The sequence below is a fragment of the Tachysurus fulvidraco genome, chromosome 22 (assembly GCF_022655615.1).
Source record: "Tachysurus fulvidraco isolate hzauxx_2018 chromosome 22, HZAU_PFXX_2.0, whole genome shotgun sequence".
Lineage (NCBI taxonomy): Eukaryota > Metazoa > Chordata > Actinopteri > Siluriformes > Bagridae > Tachysurus > Tachysurus fulvidraco.
Genome location: NC_062539.1, coordinates 7,029,608 through 7,043,441, shown reverse-complemented (window position 1 = coordinate 7,043,441; position 13,834 = coordinate 7,029,608). Strand labels below are relative to the sequence as shown.

General features: G+C 38.8%; 1 protein-coding gene across 2 annotated transcripts in view; it reads left to right on the top strand.

Moving 5' to 3' along the window:
• Positions 1-13,834, top strand: part of LOC113645088 (piezo-type mechanosensitive ion channel component 2) — a 69,700-nt gene that overhangs the window by 29,413 nt on the left and 26,453 nt on the right. For both annotated transcript variants that reach the window (XM_047806743.1, XM_047806742.1), the window contains exons 8-22: positions 1,971-2,145; positions 3,368-3,469; positions 5,233-5,362; positions 5,517-5,683; positions 6,243-6,473; positions 6,795-6,909; positions 7,403-7,602; positions 7,823-7,971; positions 8,363-8,536; positions 10,143-10,342; positions 11,270-11,430; positions 11,640-11,816; positions 11,932-12,054; positions 12,438-12,638; positions 12,845-13,049. In XM_047806743.1, coding sequence (XP_047662699.1) covers positions 1,971-2,145; positions 3,368-3,469; positions 5,233-5,362; positions 5,517-5,683; positions 6,243-6,473; positions 6,795-6,909; positions 7,403-7,602; positions 7,823-7,971; positions 8,363-8,536; positions 10,143-10,342; positions 11,270-11,430; positions 11,640-11,816; positions 11,932-12,054; positions 12,438-12,638; positions 12,845-13,049 — 2,510 coding nt within the window. The remainder of the gene's footprint in view (positions 1-1,970; positions 2,146-3,367; positions 3,470-5,232; positions 5,363-5,516; positions 5,684-6,242; positions 6,474-6,794; positions 6,910-7,402; positions 7,603-7,822; positions 7,972-8,362; positions 8,537-10,142; positions 10,343-11,269; positions 11,431-11,639; positions 11,817-11,931; positions 12,055-12,437; positions 12,639-12,844; positions 13,050-13,834) is intronic.

The following is a 13,834-nucleotide window of genomic DNA, read 5'->3' as shown; positions in this document are numbered from 1 at the left end:
TACGGCTTTAATGTGAAGGGTGCAGCTGAGTTTATCAGTGATATGTTTCTTTAGCTCATTTTGTTCATAGTATGCTTGCATAGTATATATGTAGAGTATATGATTAGTTACCTCTTATAGCGTATTATTATCATAATTATTCTCAGGCCTATAGATAGCTCTCGTAGTATCTGTCTCTAATTGCAGTGATGGACAGACACTTCAGGGCCTATCTATATTGAGGCTTTACTTCCTGGACAACCTATGATTTTTTTTAACTACTACGTGCAGCTGCACTATAACCGTTATCATACTCTTTACATTGTGTTTCCTCACATGTGGTAAACTTTCTAAAATGCTCCTTACTTTCCCATCTTTATTGAATATGTATCTCATAAAATCGTATTAATGATCTCTGACTGATGTAAGAATCCAGGTTTCTAATAGCACACCCAGTAGGTTTCTATTCTTGTCACGGACTCCATGGTTACAAATCAATTTCAGGAGCTTTTATTCATTCGCCTTGAAACATCAAGACCATTATTTCTAAGTATAGTTTCAGAGCCTTGGATGATGCTCACATGCTTCTATTCATTTGAGCCTAGTCTTAGACCATATAAAGGCACTCTCACGTCCATGAACCGACACTCTCCATTATTTGTCTGCAGTGGATTTTATGACCAGGAGAAATTTATATCATCTGGAATAAAGTGAAAGTTGACTGATCAAGTCAATTAGTTTACTGGAGTAATTTCAGTAAATACTGTTTTGATGCATTAGTATTACTTAACTGAATACTGGTGATTAAACTAGGTGTTGTTTTGGCCCTTCTTTGAGCATACTGAATCATTGTAACTTCAGTAACACAGTAAATGTGTCCCATACATGGCCTAATTATGGCTGATGACAGAGCCTTGGCCTTGGGTTGCACAACTGTTGAAAGAGCGTGTCGTCAGACTCTGCTTCCCAATAGAGTCACAATAGAGTCATGTGACTTGGCCATTCCCAGGTGCAGGAAGAGGCCAAGCAGGAAGTGATATCATCACCCAATGGGTAGCACATGAGACACGCGTCTAACTCAAGCATTCCAAAAAAAACACTGAGTGATTTTGTTGTGTGTGTGTGTATTTTTTATTTTTTTAAATAATAGACAAATTACATATTTTGGATTTTGGAATTATGGATAAATTATATTTTATGTGCTGTAGTAGGTTATGGATTGAAGGTTTGGATTATTATAGACCATTACAATTATGCATTAGAATGCATGAATTATGATAAACACACTAGAATAAGTGCATTAATAGAAACTTGTGATTTGTCTTGGAACAACTCTAATAGGAAACGAACCAAACGTTTCTGATAATTGTCAGTGTGATATAAGTATCAATAATGCAGTGATTGTTTTCAAAATAGGGGGCATGGTGGCTTAGTGGTTAGCACGTTTGCCTCACACCTCCAGGGTTGGGGGTTCGATTCCTGCCTCCGCCTTGTGTGTGTGGAGTTTGTATGTTCTCCCTGTGCCTCTGGGGTTTCCTCCAGGTACTCTGGTTTCCTCCTCCGGTCCAAAGACATGCATGGTACTGTAGGTTGATTTTCATCTCTGGAAAATTGTCCATAGTGTGTGATTGTGTGAGTGAATGAGAGTGTGTGTGTGTGCCCTGGGATGGGTTGGCACTCCGTCCAGGGTGTATCCTGCCTTGATGCCTGATGACGCCTGAGATAGGCACAGGCTCCCCATGACCCGAGGTAGTTCGGATAAGCGGCAGAAAATGAATGAATGAATGAATGAATGAATGGATGGATGAATGAATGGATGAATGTTTTCAAAATTTGGTGTGTAAGTCAATAGACAGAAACAGATTCATACCAGGATGATGGTGCAATTTATAGGTCATATAAAGACAATAAAGTTAGCTTTAACAGGTTTTGAGCTTCTAGAACGATATATTTAGGATCTTTTTAATTCATTTTTTTATTCTCTTCACCAGATTGTTTGGCATTTCTCCTATAATCAAGACAGACTGCTCATCTACATGGAAGCTAATTGTCTACCCTGGTCTCAGTTGGCATCATTTTGTCAATCCCATCATGCTTCTGGTGCTATACTACACCCTGGCCACACTGATTCGCCTTTGGCTGCAAGATCCAATGCTCACGGTTAAGGTTCTTTATTAGATTCTCAAGTCTACTACACTGAAACATTGAGCTAACCATAACCATGTACATTCTAAATTAGTATTTAGTAGGATATGCATAACAAATGCCATAGCACGTTATAACAGTAACATATTTCCTTTAATAGTTCAATTTATTGTTGAGGAGCATTAACGAAAGACATTACAAATAAATTTTCATAAGTTTCAGTTATGTATTAGCTGTTTTCTGACCAGTTGATAAACGAAAATACTTTCCATGTCAAAAACAACGCATACCTCTAACAAAGTGCTGACCATGGAGACTCCTTCTGAAAATACAAAATAAATATCTCTTCACAGGAAATCACATTTTATTCAGCTTTTTTCAAAACAGGGTATAGAGATCTTTTGTTCCTGTTTTGGCATCCCTAAAGTAACACGATTAACATTGCAGAGTTTATTATTAAAAACTCTGCAACTAAAGAAATCAGGTATAATTTCTGTTTTCATACTGTATATGAAGCACAAGGTGATGATTTCATTCATGCGGATGACTGCAAATAAGAAATAGTCTATAGGATACTCCATAAAATCTGAACGACCAATGTCTTTTCAGCTAGCTGTATAAGTTAATGACGCTAAAACCCCCTCGGCCAATCAATACACTGAAACACAATAACGTAATTAATAACACTGCAAGCCTTTGTTTATTATTTATTTAGTTACTTAGTTAGTTCATTTTTTTACCAGACGCCATGTAAAATTCCACAACACTGTATCTCCAGCATGGCTTCTCAGTTGCCAAGAACAGATTAATACTCCCTGTCCCTCATAGGGCTGCAGGTTTCCAGAGCACAGGATTTTATAGAGTGGTCAATAGCATGTGTCCTTTAAAAACCTGCCTGTCTGAGAACATATTGATCTGCGGGCTGAGTGTTTCCCTGTTTGCAGTTCAGAAAGCAAGGCATGAACATCTCTGATTACAGCGTAAATCTATTGATGACACATAAGGAAGACATTCCAAAAACAGCCAATATCAGTCAAATTAATCTCAGTATTACTTCTGAATGTGTCTATGGGTCAGAATCCAAGATCATGTACATGCAAGATCAGATCTGCAAGATGATATTTATGTTTAAAATGGTGTAAAATATCATGATCAAATAATATCATATGTCATGATCAAAATGTCTGCATTACAGTAAATTACTAATTCACTTCTTTTTATGGTTTATTGCCTTGGCTTATAGGAGAATGAGGAAAAGGAGGTGAGTGAAGAAAATGAGCCTCCTACAGCAGAAAAAAGGAGGCAACTATGGTGGACTACACGAAAGAAGACTGAAGAAAGGAATGTAAGTCATTATATATGGATTGATATTATATGCTTTCCATTAGGTCTCAATGTGACATTTAAAAGGACAAAAAGAAACATCAAGGTTTCAGAGGATGTGCAAAAGATGACTAATATAACTGTATATTAGACGTCAGACTGTTCATAGGTCAGAAATTTTGGGATAAGATTCGGACATACCAGGAGCATAATAGTGTCAGGCCACACAGGGCAAGGAAATGCAGGGAATTCATGGTCATCTGTAGTCAGTCTGTTCTCACTGAGCAGTGATAATTATCCTGCCCAGTATCAGTGGTACTGTATATCCTTGCACATTTCAAGAGAGGATAACATGAAATATAAATACCAGTAAAACAGTAGGGTGTGAAGGACCAGTCTCAGAAAATCCTTACTTACAATGACCTGGATAAGCGAAACAACAGGACTGAATTTTGACACTTACAGATACCTTTAAAGTCACAGTTTGCTCACAGCGATCTGAATGTATAAGACAGGTTAGTTTGGTCCTTGAAGAAGAGAATAAATACAAGTTTCTTTCTACATACTTCTTTAAACATGTATGTATATATATATATATATATACTGTGTATATATGTATGTATATATGTACTGTGTACATATATATATATATATATATATATATATATATATATATATATATATATATATATATATATATATATATAAATTGAATGGTTTAAATGTTAATAGACAGTTAAGATTAAAGTATAAAGAAGACATCAAAAGCTCCTGGTCAGAATCTAAACCCTGGGCTTTGTCCAGCAGAAGACAGCCATGTTGAAGGTTGGAGCTCTCCTCAGAAACACTAAAAGCTTTTGCCCAGAACAAGTGTGTGAGTGATGGCCTATAATATCTCAATAGTGCTGCTCCTCATTGTTCCAGCTTAGCGGTGGTGTTAGTGAACAATAATGCCATCGACCTTCTGCTGGTCAATATCTTCACCTCTCTCTCTCTCTCTCTCTCTCTCTCTCTCTCTCTCTCTCTCTCTCTCTCTCTCTCTCTCTCTCTCTCTCTCTAGCTTCTGTCCACTCAGGATGCTTACAGCACCAGTGAGGTTAGAGAACATTTGTGGTTTTCGAGAGTGTTATGTAAATCCTTCACATCAGTAAATTTAAGACCTGATATACAGTATGTACTAATATCGATCTCTTCCTTGTCTTCATCCAAATATTGCATTTGCTATGTTCTGGCATTATATTTGTATAGTTTTGTTGAGGCTTAATTTTATGTTGATCATTTCTTGGATCTAGTATGCCTTAAAAGTCATAATATGGTTATATGTCTGTCTGTTTCTGGACACCTGACCATCATGCACACATGGGCTTTTCTTGGCAAACATCCCCACAGGTACATTGCACAATCGAGTGATAAGCCATTTCTGAAGATTAGAGGTTATTATAAAGAAAAAGTGGAAATGGATGTTCTACAAGCACATATGGGTGTGACTGGTCAGGTCCATATCCTTTCAGTCATACAGTGTATTTTGAAAGACCAAAGAATTATTAGTATTAATTACTAGTATTAATAATAATAATTTCACAGTTTAATATATTTATAACAAGCACCAAAAACATCAAGAAAGCAAAAAAAAAAAAAATTTACAAGAATAATTCTAAACAAATGTGTCCAATGCTAAGTGTGAAGATTTACATTTGAGGGTATCTTGAAATTTGAGCATCACATTGGCTAAAGAAAAATCAAATAAAATAATAAAATATAATTTCTACCAAATTTACCTCATAGGCAATGTTGGTGAACTCCAATGGGACGTCTTTTGGTTATGTCCCCACCGTAAATGCAGAGAATGGACCAGTTAGCTTGGACCTCTTCTCCATCCCTAAGTATAAGGTGGACCAATCCAATAATATTGAGGGTAAGATGAAATTTTACATACATTATAAAGAAACATGATTTTAAATAAGTGCAAAATCAAGGTATTGTGGTTTTGCCAAGACAGTGCATGATGATTATTGATATCCTGTGATCTTTATTGATGCTGTGATTAGATATAATGCTGCTCTGTGCAGATCAAAAGGACGGAGAGGTATATGAGGTGGTGGAGATGCCGCCGGAAGAGGAAGAGGACTTAAAAGATGGCGATGAGGATGAGGAGAGCGCAGTTCCCGCTGGCCTTGTCAAAGTCTTCCGTTTCATTATGAAGCAGAGTTACGTCTGCGCTCTCATCGCCATGATGGTGAGCAGATTTAGTCACCACAAGGTTTTATCACAGAAACATTGTTTATGTAAGGAATTAAACATGGTCCGACATGCCCTTACTGGAAAATAATCAAAGATGGAGTGCTGCCTGATGACCTGGTTACTAGAACAAAGTTCATTGTTTTTACAGAACATGAATTCTTGTTATACAACTGACATTTATTGCATTTTTTTATTTAATAAATAATGACATCCATTTTCTAGCTTTTTTGTTCAATGTCCAAAATACAGGTTAGATCTGTTATCACTGTATAAGAAGTGCAAAGTCCTCTATCCTGAAGATTTCCCTGTGGTGGAAAGCTTATTGTTTCAAAACACTGACACTGGAGACTTCTTCCATATTTGTTACATAACTGACTTCTTACAAATAACCATGTAAAAACAACAATTCTTTAATTTGTTCATTACATTATGTGGATTTTCCTCAGTATATTTATGAATTAAAGCATTTTTTGCTCTCTCTCTCTCTCTCTCTCTCTCTCTCTCTCTCTCTCTCTCTCTCTCTCTCTCTCTCTCTCTCTCTCTCTCTCTCTCAGGCCTGGAGCATTACTTATGTGAGCTGGCTGACATTTGTCTTCCTCATGTGGTCTTGCACTTTGTGGATGGTGCGAGACAGGAGAAAGTATGCCATGCTCACTTCACCCTTCATGGTGGCTTATGGGAACCTGGTAATTGTGCTGCAGTACATCTGGAGCTTTGAGTCCCTGAGTTCTGTCCCTGGCCTGTTCCTCAAGCCTGTTGATCCCTTCACTGAACTCTGCTCCAAGGTAACACGAGAAATGCATGCTCCATGCTAATTAAAAATTAAAAGAAAATAAAATCCTCTACCCAGCTGCCAGTGTAAGCTATCAACTGCTTTCTCTACAGTTTTCCTAGATTAGTATATTTTATAAGTTTTATCAATTTTTGCATGGAAACAATTGGCAGTTTTTCAAACGTTGAATAATCTCTGTTTACTCTGTTGATTATAATGGATGTGGCCTGGAAAATGATTTTCCTGTCCATAATAAAAAACTTTTTGGTGTTATTACTAATGTGTTCCCTGATGTATGTTCAGTTTTCAGATTTCTCTGTTGGTTTGTCATTAGGTGCTGTTCTTGCTGAGCTTCTGGCTGCTTTTGCATCAGACACTGACTGAACGTCAGGACAAACTAAAAGAGGAAGCCATGCTTTCAGAAGTTTCAGTCGACTCAGAGAAAAAGGGTGAGCTTAACAGCGGACCGGACGACCAAACCCTAAACAATTATGCATGGTGATGATCTGCATAGTCTAATGTTTAGTGTTTGATTGGTTGGTACTGTACATCGATAATTGCCTATCCAAGCTTGTTAGGGGTCTGAGTACATGGTCAGCCATGATACAGCAGTTCTGGAGGAAGATTATGGTTGAGACCTTGCTCAGTGGCAGCAGCTTGGCGGTGATGGGGCTTGAACCCCTGTATTTCAGATCCTTAGCTCATATCCGTTAACCATTCGGCTAGCAGTTGTAGAAGACCGATAGGAATGTGTATAAGCTCTTACAACATTACAACTTTAGTGTATGCTGAATCCTATCTCAAAAATACTACAAAAGAATACATGGGTCAGACTGACTGTTCCTGAGACAGCCAAGTAATAATAGAGTATGTAATTCTATATATGGTTAGAATTCTCTTCTCTAAGTCTTGATGAGGAAGGAGAAATATTTTGTGTTGTAGAGGTAGAGAAGCCAGAGGAAGAGGACGGTGGTGAGAATGACCTGATGCAGATGATAGGGAAACTGGTCATGGCCATGCTGGTGAAGTACTGGATCTACGTTTGTGGTGGCATGTTCTTCTTTGTGAGCTTCGAGGGACGTATCGTCATGTACAAGATCATCTACATGATGCTGTTCCTCTTCTGTGTGGCCCTTTATCAGGTATCAAGTTTTATATTCCCAGAAAGAATGGAAATGTCAAATCTCTAAGTGAGTACAGGATCATTCCTGGAGTTGTTTGCACAACTTTTACAATTCCACATGAACGTTCCACTCGAGCAACATGAAATATACAGTTTACTTAGAATGTAGAATAAAACACTGGTCAAATTTGAGCATGTTGAACCTCGAAGATGTGACGTGGGCTTCTTTGTTCTCGCAGGTGCACTATGAGTACTGGAGAAAGATTCTAAAATATTTCTGGATGTCAGTGGTGGTGTACACCATGTTGGTACTGACCCTCATCTACACGTGCCAGTTTGACAACTCCATCAACGTCTGGTCCAACATGACAGGCATGAATGAGGAAAAGTGAGTTCATCACCTCTAGTGTTCGTGTTTCTGTAGCACCTCTAGGGATCATATTACAGAATTACATAATGGTGTAGATATCATAGGTCACTTTATTTCCAAGGATATGGGAAATAACAAAAATTTCAATGAATGATTATCATTCTTTAATTTGGAAAGTTTCAAATAAAAGCATAGGACATGTTGCTTGCAGTCATTAATTTCTTAAAGGTATTAAACATAACACAAATAATATTCGATTGATTTGATGATTATGGAGTACTGTGGATTATGGCATACTGTAGAATTGTTGTTTTTTTCCACACACACACCTCCTCTCCCTTCCTCCATCCCTGTCTGTCTGTCTGTCTCTCTCTCTCTTTCACTTTCTCTCTATCTCTTGCTCATCTAGACTGAAGGATCTGGGTCTGGAGAGGTTTTCTGTAGGTATCCTGTTCACACGCATCTTCATCCCTACTTCCTTTCTACTAGTCTGCATCCTTCATCTGCATTACTTCCATGAGCGCTTTCTTGAGCTCACTGACCTCAAGGCTGTGGCTGCCAAACAGGACAATGCCATCTACAGGTGAAGAGTTGATATACATTGTTTTTGTCATTATAATTATTAGTAGCATTAGCAGTAGTATTCGTATTAGTATCAGTATAAGTATTAGTATTATTATTAGTATCTGACATAATTTATAAACTTAAACTTTTTTCTCTTTACCCCTTTTTTCTCTTTACCCCCACTAAAAAGTCCCCTTGAATTCTCATCATCATAATTTTTTTCTTGTTCACATTCATTCTCTTTTAGGATTATGTCTTTATTGTGTCATTTCAGATTTGTTATATGTACCCAGAAAGGTCTTCATAGTCAAGCAATAAGCTTTTAACATGTACTTCCTGTCCCTGTTTTAACCATTTGTCTGCTCTCGTCTCTCTTTTGCCATCCGTAATGGCACTGGCACCACAGCCATGCCAAAGTCAGTGCCCGTATCTGTCTGATTATGGATAGGTGGGTGACAGCTCATGTTCCGTAGCACCCATGGACCCTTCACTCTGAATGTTCAAATCTCCCTCCCTCTCTCTTTCCCCTCACCTATGTTCATTAATCAGTTAATGAAAGAGAATTAGAGCTCAAATGATGTGAATGATAACATATGATTTATTGAGCAATATGTTATATGTTTATGAACTTGGTATTATAGCATTTGTTAGTGAATGATGTATCCTTAAGCACACTACTTGCACCACCAGTGACGCAAAAGACATGTTTGAACCCTAAAGTAACATCTCTACATCTCTTTGTATAACCTTTTCCATCCACTGACTGCATTCAAAATCCTCCATAAAGTTCTCTCCTCGGCATGTCAGCTAATGTGCACGTCCCTTTCTTGAAGCACCTCCCATTTTCACAGTCTCCTCACCCGTTTCCTCCTCATATGTAACTATTTGATGAAGTTACCTTCTTCTGTATAAATTTACACTCTGATATTTAACTCAGGTATTCAGTGGTTTGATTTTTGTGTTTCAATTTTAAAACAATTGCTTTTTTAACAGCATCAAGCAAAAAATTCCACATCCTCAGAGCAAGTAAGTGCGCTCTTGTAAGGACAGAAAAAAAAAAAACCTTTCCAGTGCCATGCAGCCATAACATGCAAGTTTTCAACCCCCTTGACCCTCCATCAGCTGAGATGAAGACATCCTTTATGATAGCACTGCCCTTTTTTTGCAACTCAAGCTTTTTCATTAATGTCATGGTTATCCCACCCGTAATTCTGACTGATAATAGAACATGAAATATATTTTCCTTGCTATCAATTACTGACTGACTTTTGACCTTAACCGATGAAATGACCATATTGTTTGTGCTGAAATGCTTTCACATTCATAACCACATCCCCGCTGCTCTGTGAAGACTCTAGGCTCACAGCATCCATGATCTGAACCCTGCCTGTACAATATAAGCCCAGTCAAGCTCTTAACTGTCTATAAAGGCACTAACCCACATCATCTGCTAGCTGGAAAGGATAGAATGTTAGTAGATGCTAATCTAATAAGCACTGTAGCTTAAAAAATATTAGGCTTTTAGTGAATTCCAAAAGTTTGTGATCGTCATCGGTTAGTGCTCTTATAAACAGGCAAGTGCACCATCTGCCCCTGTTTCTCTAATGAAAAGTCTTGATGAACAGACTCGCCCATCCAGATGGGAGCTTGGCAGATCTCACAATGATGAGCTCTTCTCCTGATTCGTTGGTGGACAAGGAGAAAGAGATGTTGGTGGTGGAGAGCATAGCGGAGGAGAAAAAAAAGGAGGAGGACTCCATCCATGGTGAGAGTCAACACTGCAGTGTGGCTACAGATCCAGAAATGCCATCAGAAGAGAGCTCAGGTACAATGATACTTTTATTTTTACATTTATGTGTGATTTGTGTTGGTGGTGTGTGGAGTTAGTGTGGGCGGTGTGTGTGATGTTTATGAGGGTGGCGTGTGTGTGTGTGTGTGTGTGTGTGTGTGTGTGTGTGTGTGTGTGTGTGTGTGTGTGTGTGTGTGTGTGTGTGTGTGTGTGCGTGTGTGTGTGTGTGTGTGGTTTATATGGGCAGGGTGTGTGGTTTGTGTGGGAGAGTGTGTGTGTGTGTGTGTGTGTGTGTGTGTGTGTGTGTGTGTGTGTGTGTATATATATATACCCTGTGTGTGTGTGTGTGTGTGTGTGTACTTTATATGGGCAGGGTGTGTAGTTTGTGTGGGAGTGTGTGGTTTGTTTGGGTGTGGTGTGTGGGGCTTATGCAGACAGTATGTTGTGTTATGCGTAGGCAGGATGTGTAAGAATTTTGTGAGTGGGGTGTGTGTCGGCTACATACTGTATGGGTGGAGAGTGTGAGATTTGTCACAGAAACATGTCACAGTTATATGTGATTTCAGACCTTGGAATTTTGGCCATTTCTCTTGGCTTGAACCAGGAACAATAGTAAATCCAGTGCCACTGTCTGACAGCTTGATGTATCCACAATATGTCATTCAGAAATGAAAGATTAATGAAATACTGAAAAACCCAATAACACTTCTACTCAAGAAATATCTGACAACCTCTAGCTGGCCACTCTGTAATTATACTTACCGGACTCTGAATATGAGGAACATGTTCCACATAAATACTGTATACTGATGTATTTTATGGACTATGCCAGCGATTAAAATGGCCCTGTGTACATACTGTACTAGGTATCACTTTGCATGAAGCAAAGAGCAACAATTAAAAGTCCGGAAGGATTTTTCGTGCTCGACAGTTTACAGTAATCCTAAACTCTACTGTTTGTAGATCTGAAAAATAAGTGGCACCTGGTGGTGGACCGTCTAACTGTGCTGTTCCTGAAGTTTCTGGAGTACTTCCATAAACTGCAGCTTTTCATCTGGTGGCTGCTAGAGATCCATGTCATCAAGATAGTGTCTTCGTACATCATCCTGGTGTCTGTTACTGAGGTAACCGCAGTTGTTTACTTCATCTAATTTAAATAAGCCGTTCGTACTGTCTGTCTTTTTATATTTTCTACACTTAGTTCCCTTTTAGTCCAAATGTAACTACCTTAAACTGAGATTGAAAGTGTTATATACTTATATACCCTGTACTTCTCATAAACGCCATTTTAGCATGAAGGGTCGGTCTGATTAATGTAAACTGATGTTTGCAGGTGTCTCTGATGAACTGGGTGTTCCTGGCTTCATGGGCCTTCGCTCTTCCCTATAGCCAGTTCCGAAATTTGTCCTCCAGCATCTGTACTGTATGGACTTGTGTTATCATCATCTGCAAAATGTTGTACCAGCTAGAGTCAATAACCCCAGAAACATACTCAAGTAATTGTACAATGGTGTGTGAACGTTTTTAGACGGATATATGCAGCTATTTCATTTCATGTCTAATAACTCTTTTCTGAGATTTTCATATTCAGTATCTGATGGATGTATTTTCGTATTTTCTGTTAGCCTATAAATTACACACAGGATCAGCGGAAGTACATGGAGAGCTCTTTGCTGTACATCAAGCCAGTGGACCCTGCAAACTGGGTTGGACTGGTGAAGTTCCAGTCTCTTTTGCCAAATCTACGGGTGAGGAGACAAATTATGTAAAGATGTATGAATTATGACGAGCGGTCATATACACTTATGGAGGACAAACAAGGCAGATAAAAGCAAGACTAGTGCTGATTAAAAATGAAACATCTTTATGTGGAACACTTTCAGTCAGACTATATAATGAACAGCCATACACATCTCTCTGTCTCTTGGTTCTCACTGGATACTGGAAAGCGTGATTCATTTAATAAAAGGAATGAATAGAGAACATTTTTTAAAGGATTCACTCAGTCAACCAAGCCATGTTTGGTGTCACTGATGTATTTGTCTATTTAGTAATTTCACGTCTTATGTTAGCATGACTTCTGCTCTACAAAGTTAACTGTGCAACATTATTGATGCTGTCTTTCCACTAGAATAATTTGCTGATGTTGGCCATCTTGGCATTTGAGGTAACCATCTACAGGCATCAGGAGTATTTCCGGCTACGGAACAAGCTCTCTCCTCCTCCTTTTCGAACAATTTTCCATGAAATTACTCGTCAACACCTTGATAACGGCATCATCAGCTGTGCCAAATACTTCATCAACTACTTCTTCTACAAGTTTGGGGTAGAGGTAGGTCACCAACAGTTCTATAGTTCAACAGTTCAACTGTACTATATGGAATCAAACACTTTTTTGTGTTGGATGAGAATCCAACTGAGCATCGATGAATTATTAAATTATTTCAACAAATGGTTCCTTCTGATGCAAAAATAACATGATATGAAAAATGTTTTGTCTTATCCTGCCCAATCTGTGTGCTTCATTTCTCGTCTCAGGTATGTTTCCTTTTGGCGGTGAATGTTATTGGCCAGCGCATGGACTTCTACTCTATGCTGCATGCCATTGCTCTGGCAGCAGTGATGTACCGGCGCAGGAGAAAGGCCATTGCTGAGATCTGGCCTAAATATTGCTGCTTCCTGGCCTGCATGATCACCTTTCAGTATTTTGTCTGTATAGGCATCCCACCAGCAGCATGTAAAGGTGAGCTTAAGTGTGTCCATGCAATCAGTCTGTGTATAGATGTTGTAGAAAGCTAACTTAGACTGAAAGACTTGATATGGTAGTCAGTTTACATGTAACATGGCTGTAACATGTATAGAAATGAGAAGAATCCAAAATATAGCTGTGACCATATTCCATTTATTTAGCAGTTTTTGTAATCAGTTTAGGGGGCACGGTGGCTTAGTGGTTAGCATGTTCGCCTCACACCTCCAGGGTTGGGGGTTCAATTCCTGCCTCCGCCTTGTGTGTGTGGAGTTTGCATGTTCTCCCTGTGCCTCGGGGGTTTCCTACCCCGGTCCAAAGACATGCACGGTAGGTTGGTTTTCATCTCTGGAAAATTGTCTGTAATGTGTGAATGAATGAGTGTGCCCTGCAATGAGAGTGTGTGTGCCCTACGATGGGTTGGCATTCCGTCCAGGGTGTATCCTGCCTCGATGCCCGATGACACCTGAGATAGGCACAGACTCCCCATGACCCGAGAAGTTCGGATAAAGCGGTAGAAAATGAATAAATGAATGAATGAATGTAATCAGTTTATTTCCCACCAACCAGGCCATTTAGTAAAGTTCTGTGGCTCAGCAAAGTTTTGGTTGTCATGTGCTAGATCTTGACACAGCACCACTCCCCTCCTCCCACCCTTTGAATCTGATTCATCCTGATTCTTTAATTCCTTATGTCCGGAAAAAAACACACACTTTGATCAATGGATAAATTAATATTGCATACTATAAACCTAAGAACCTTCTACTTTACATACTTACAAA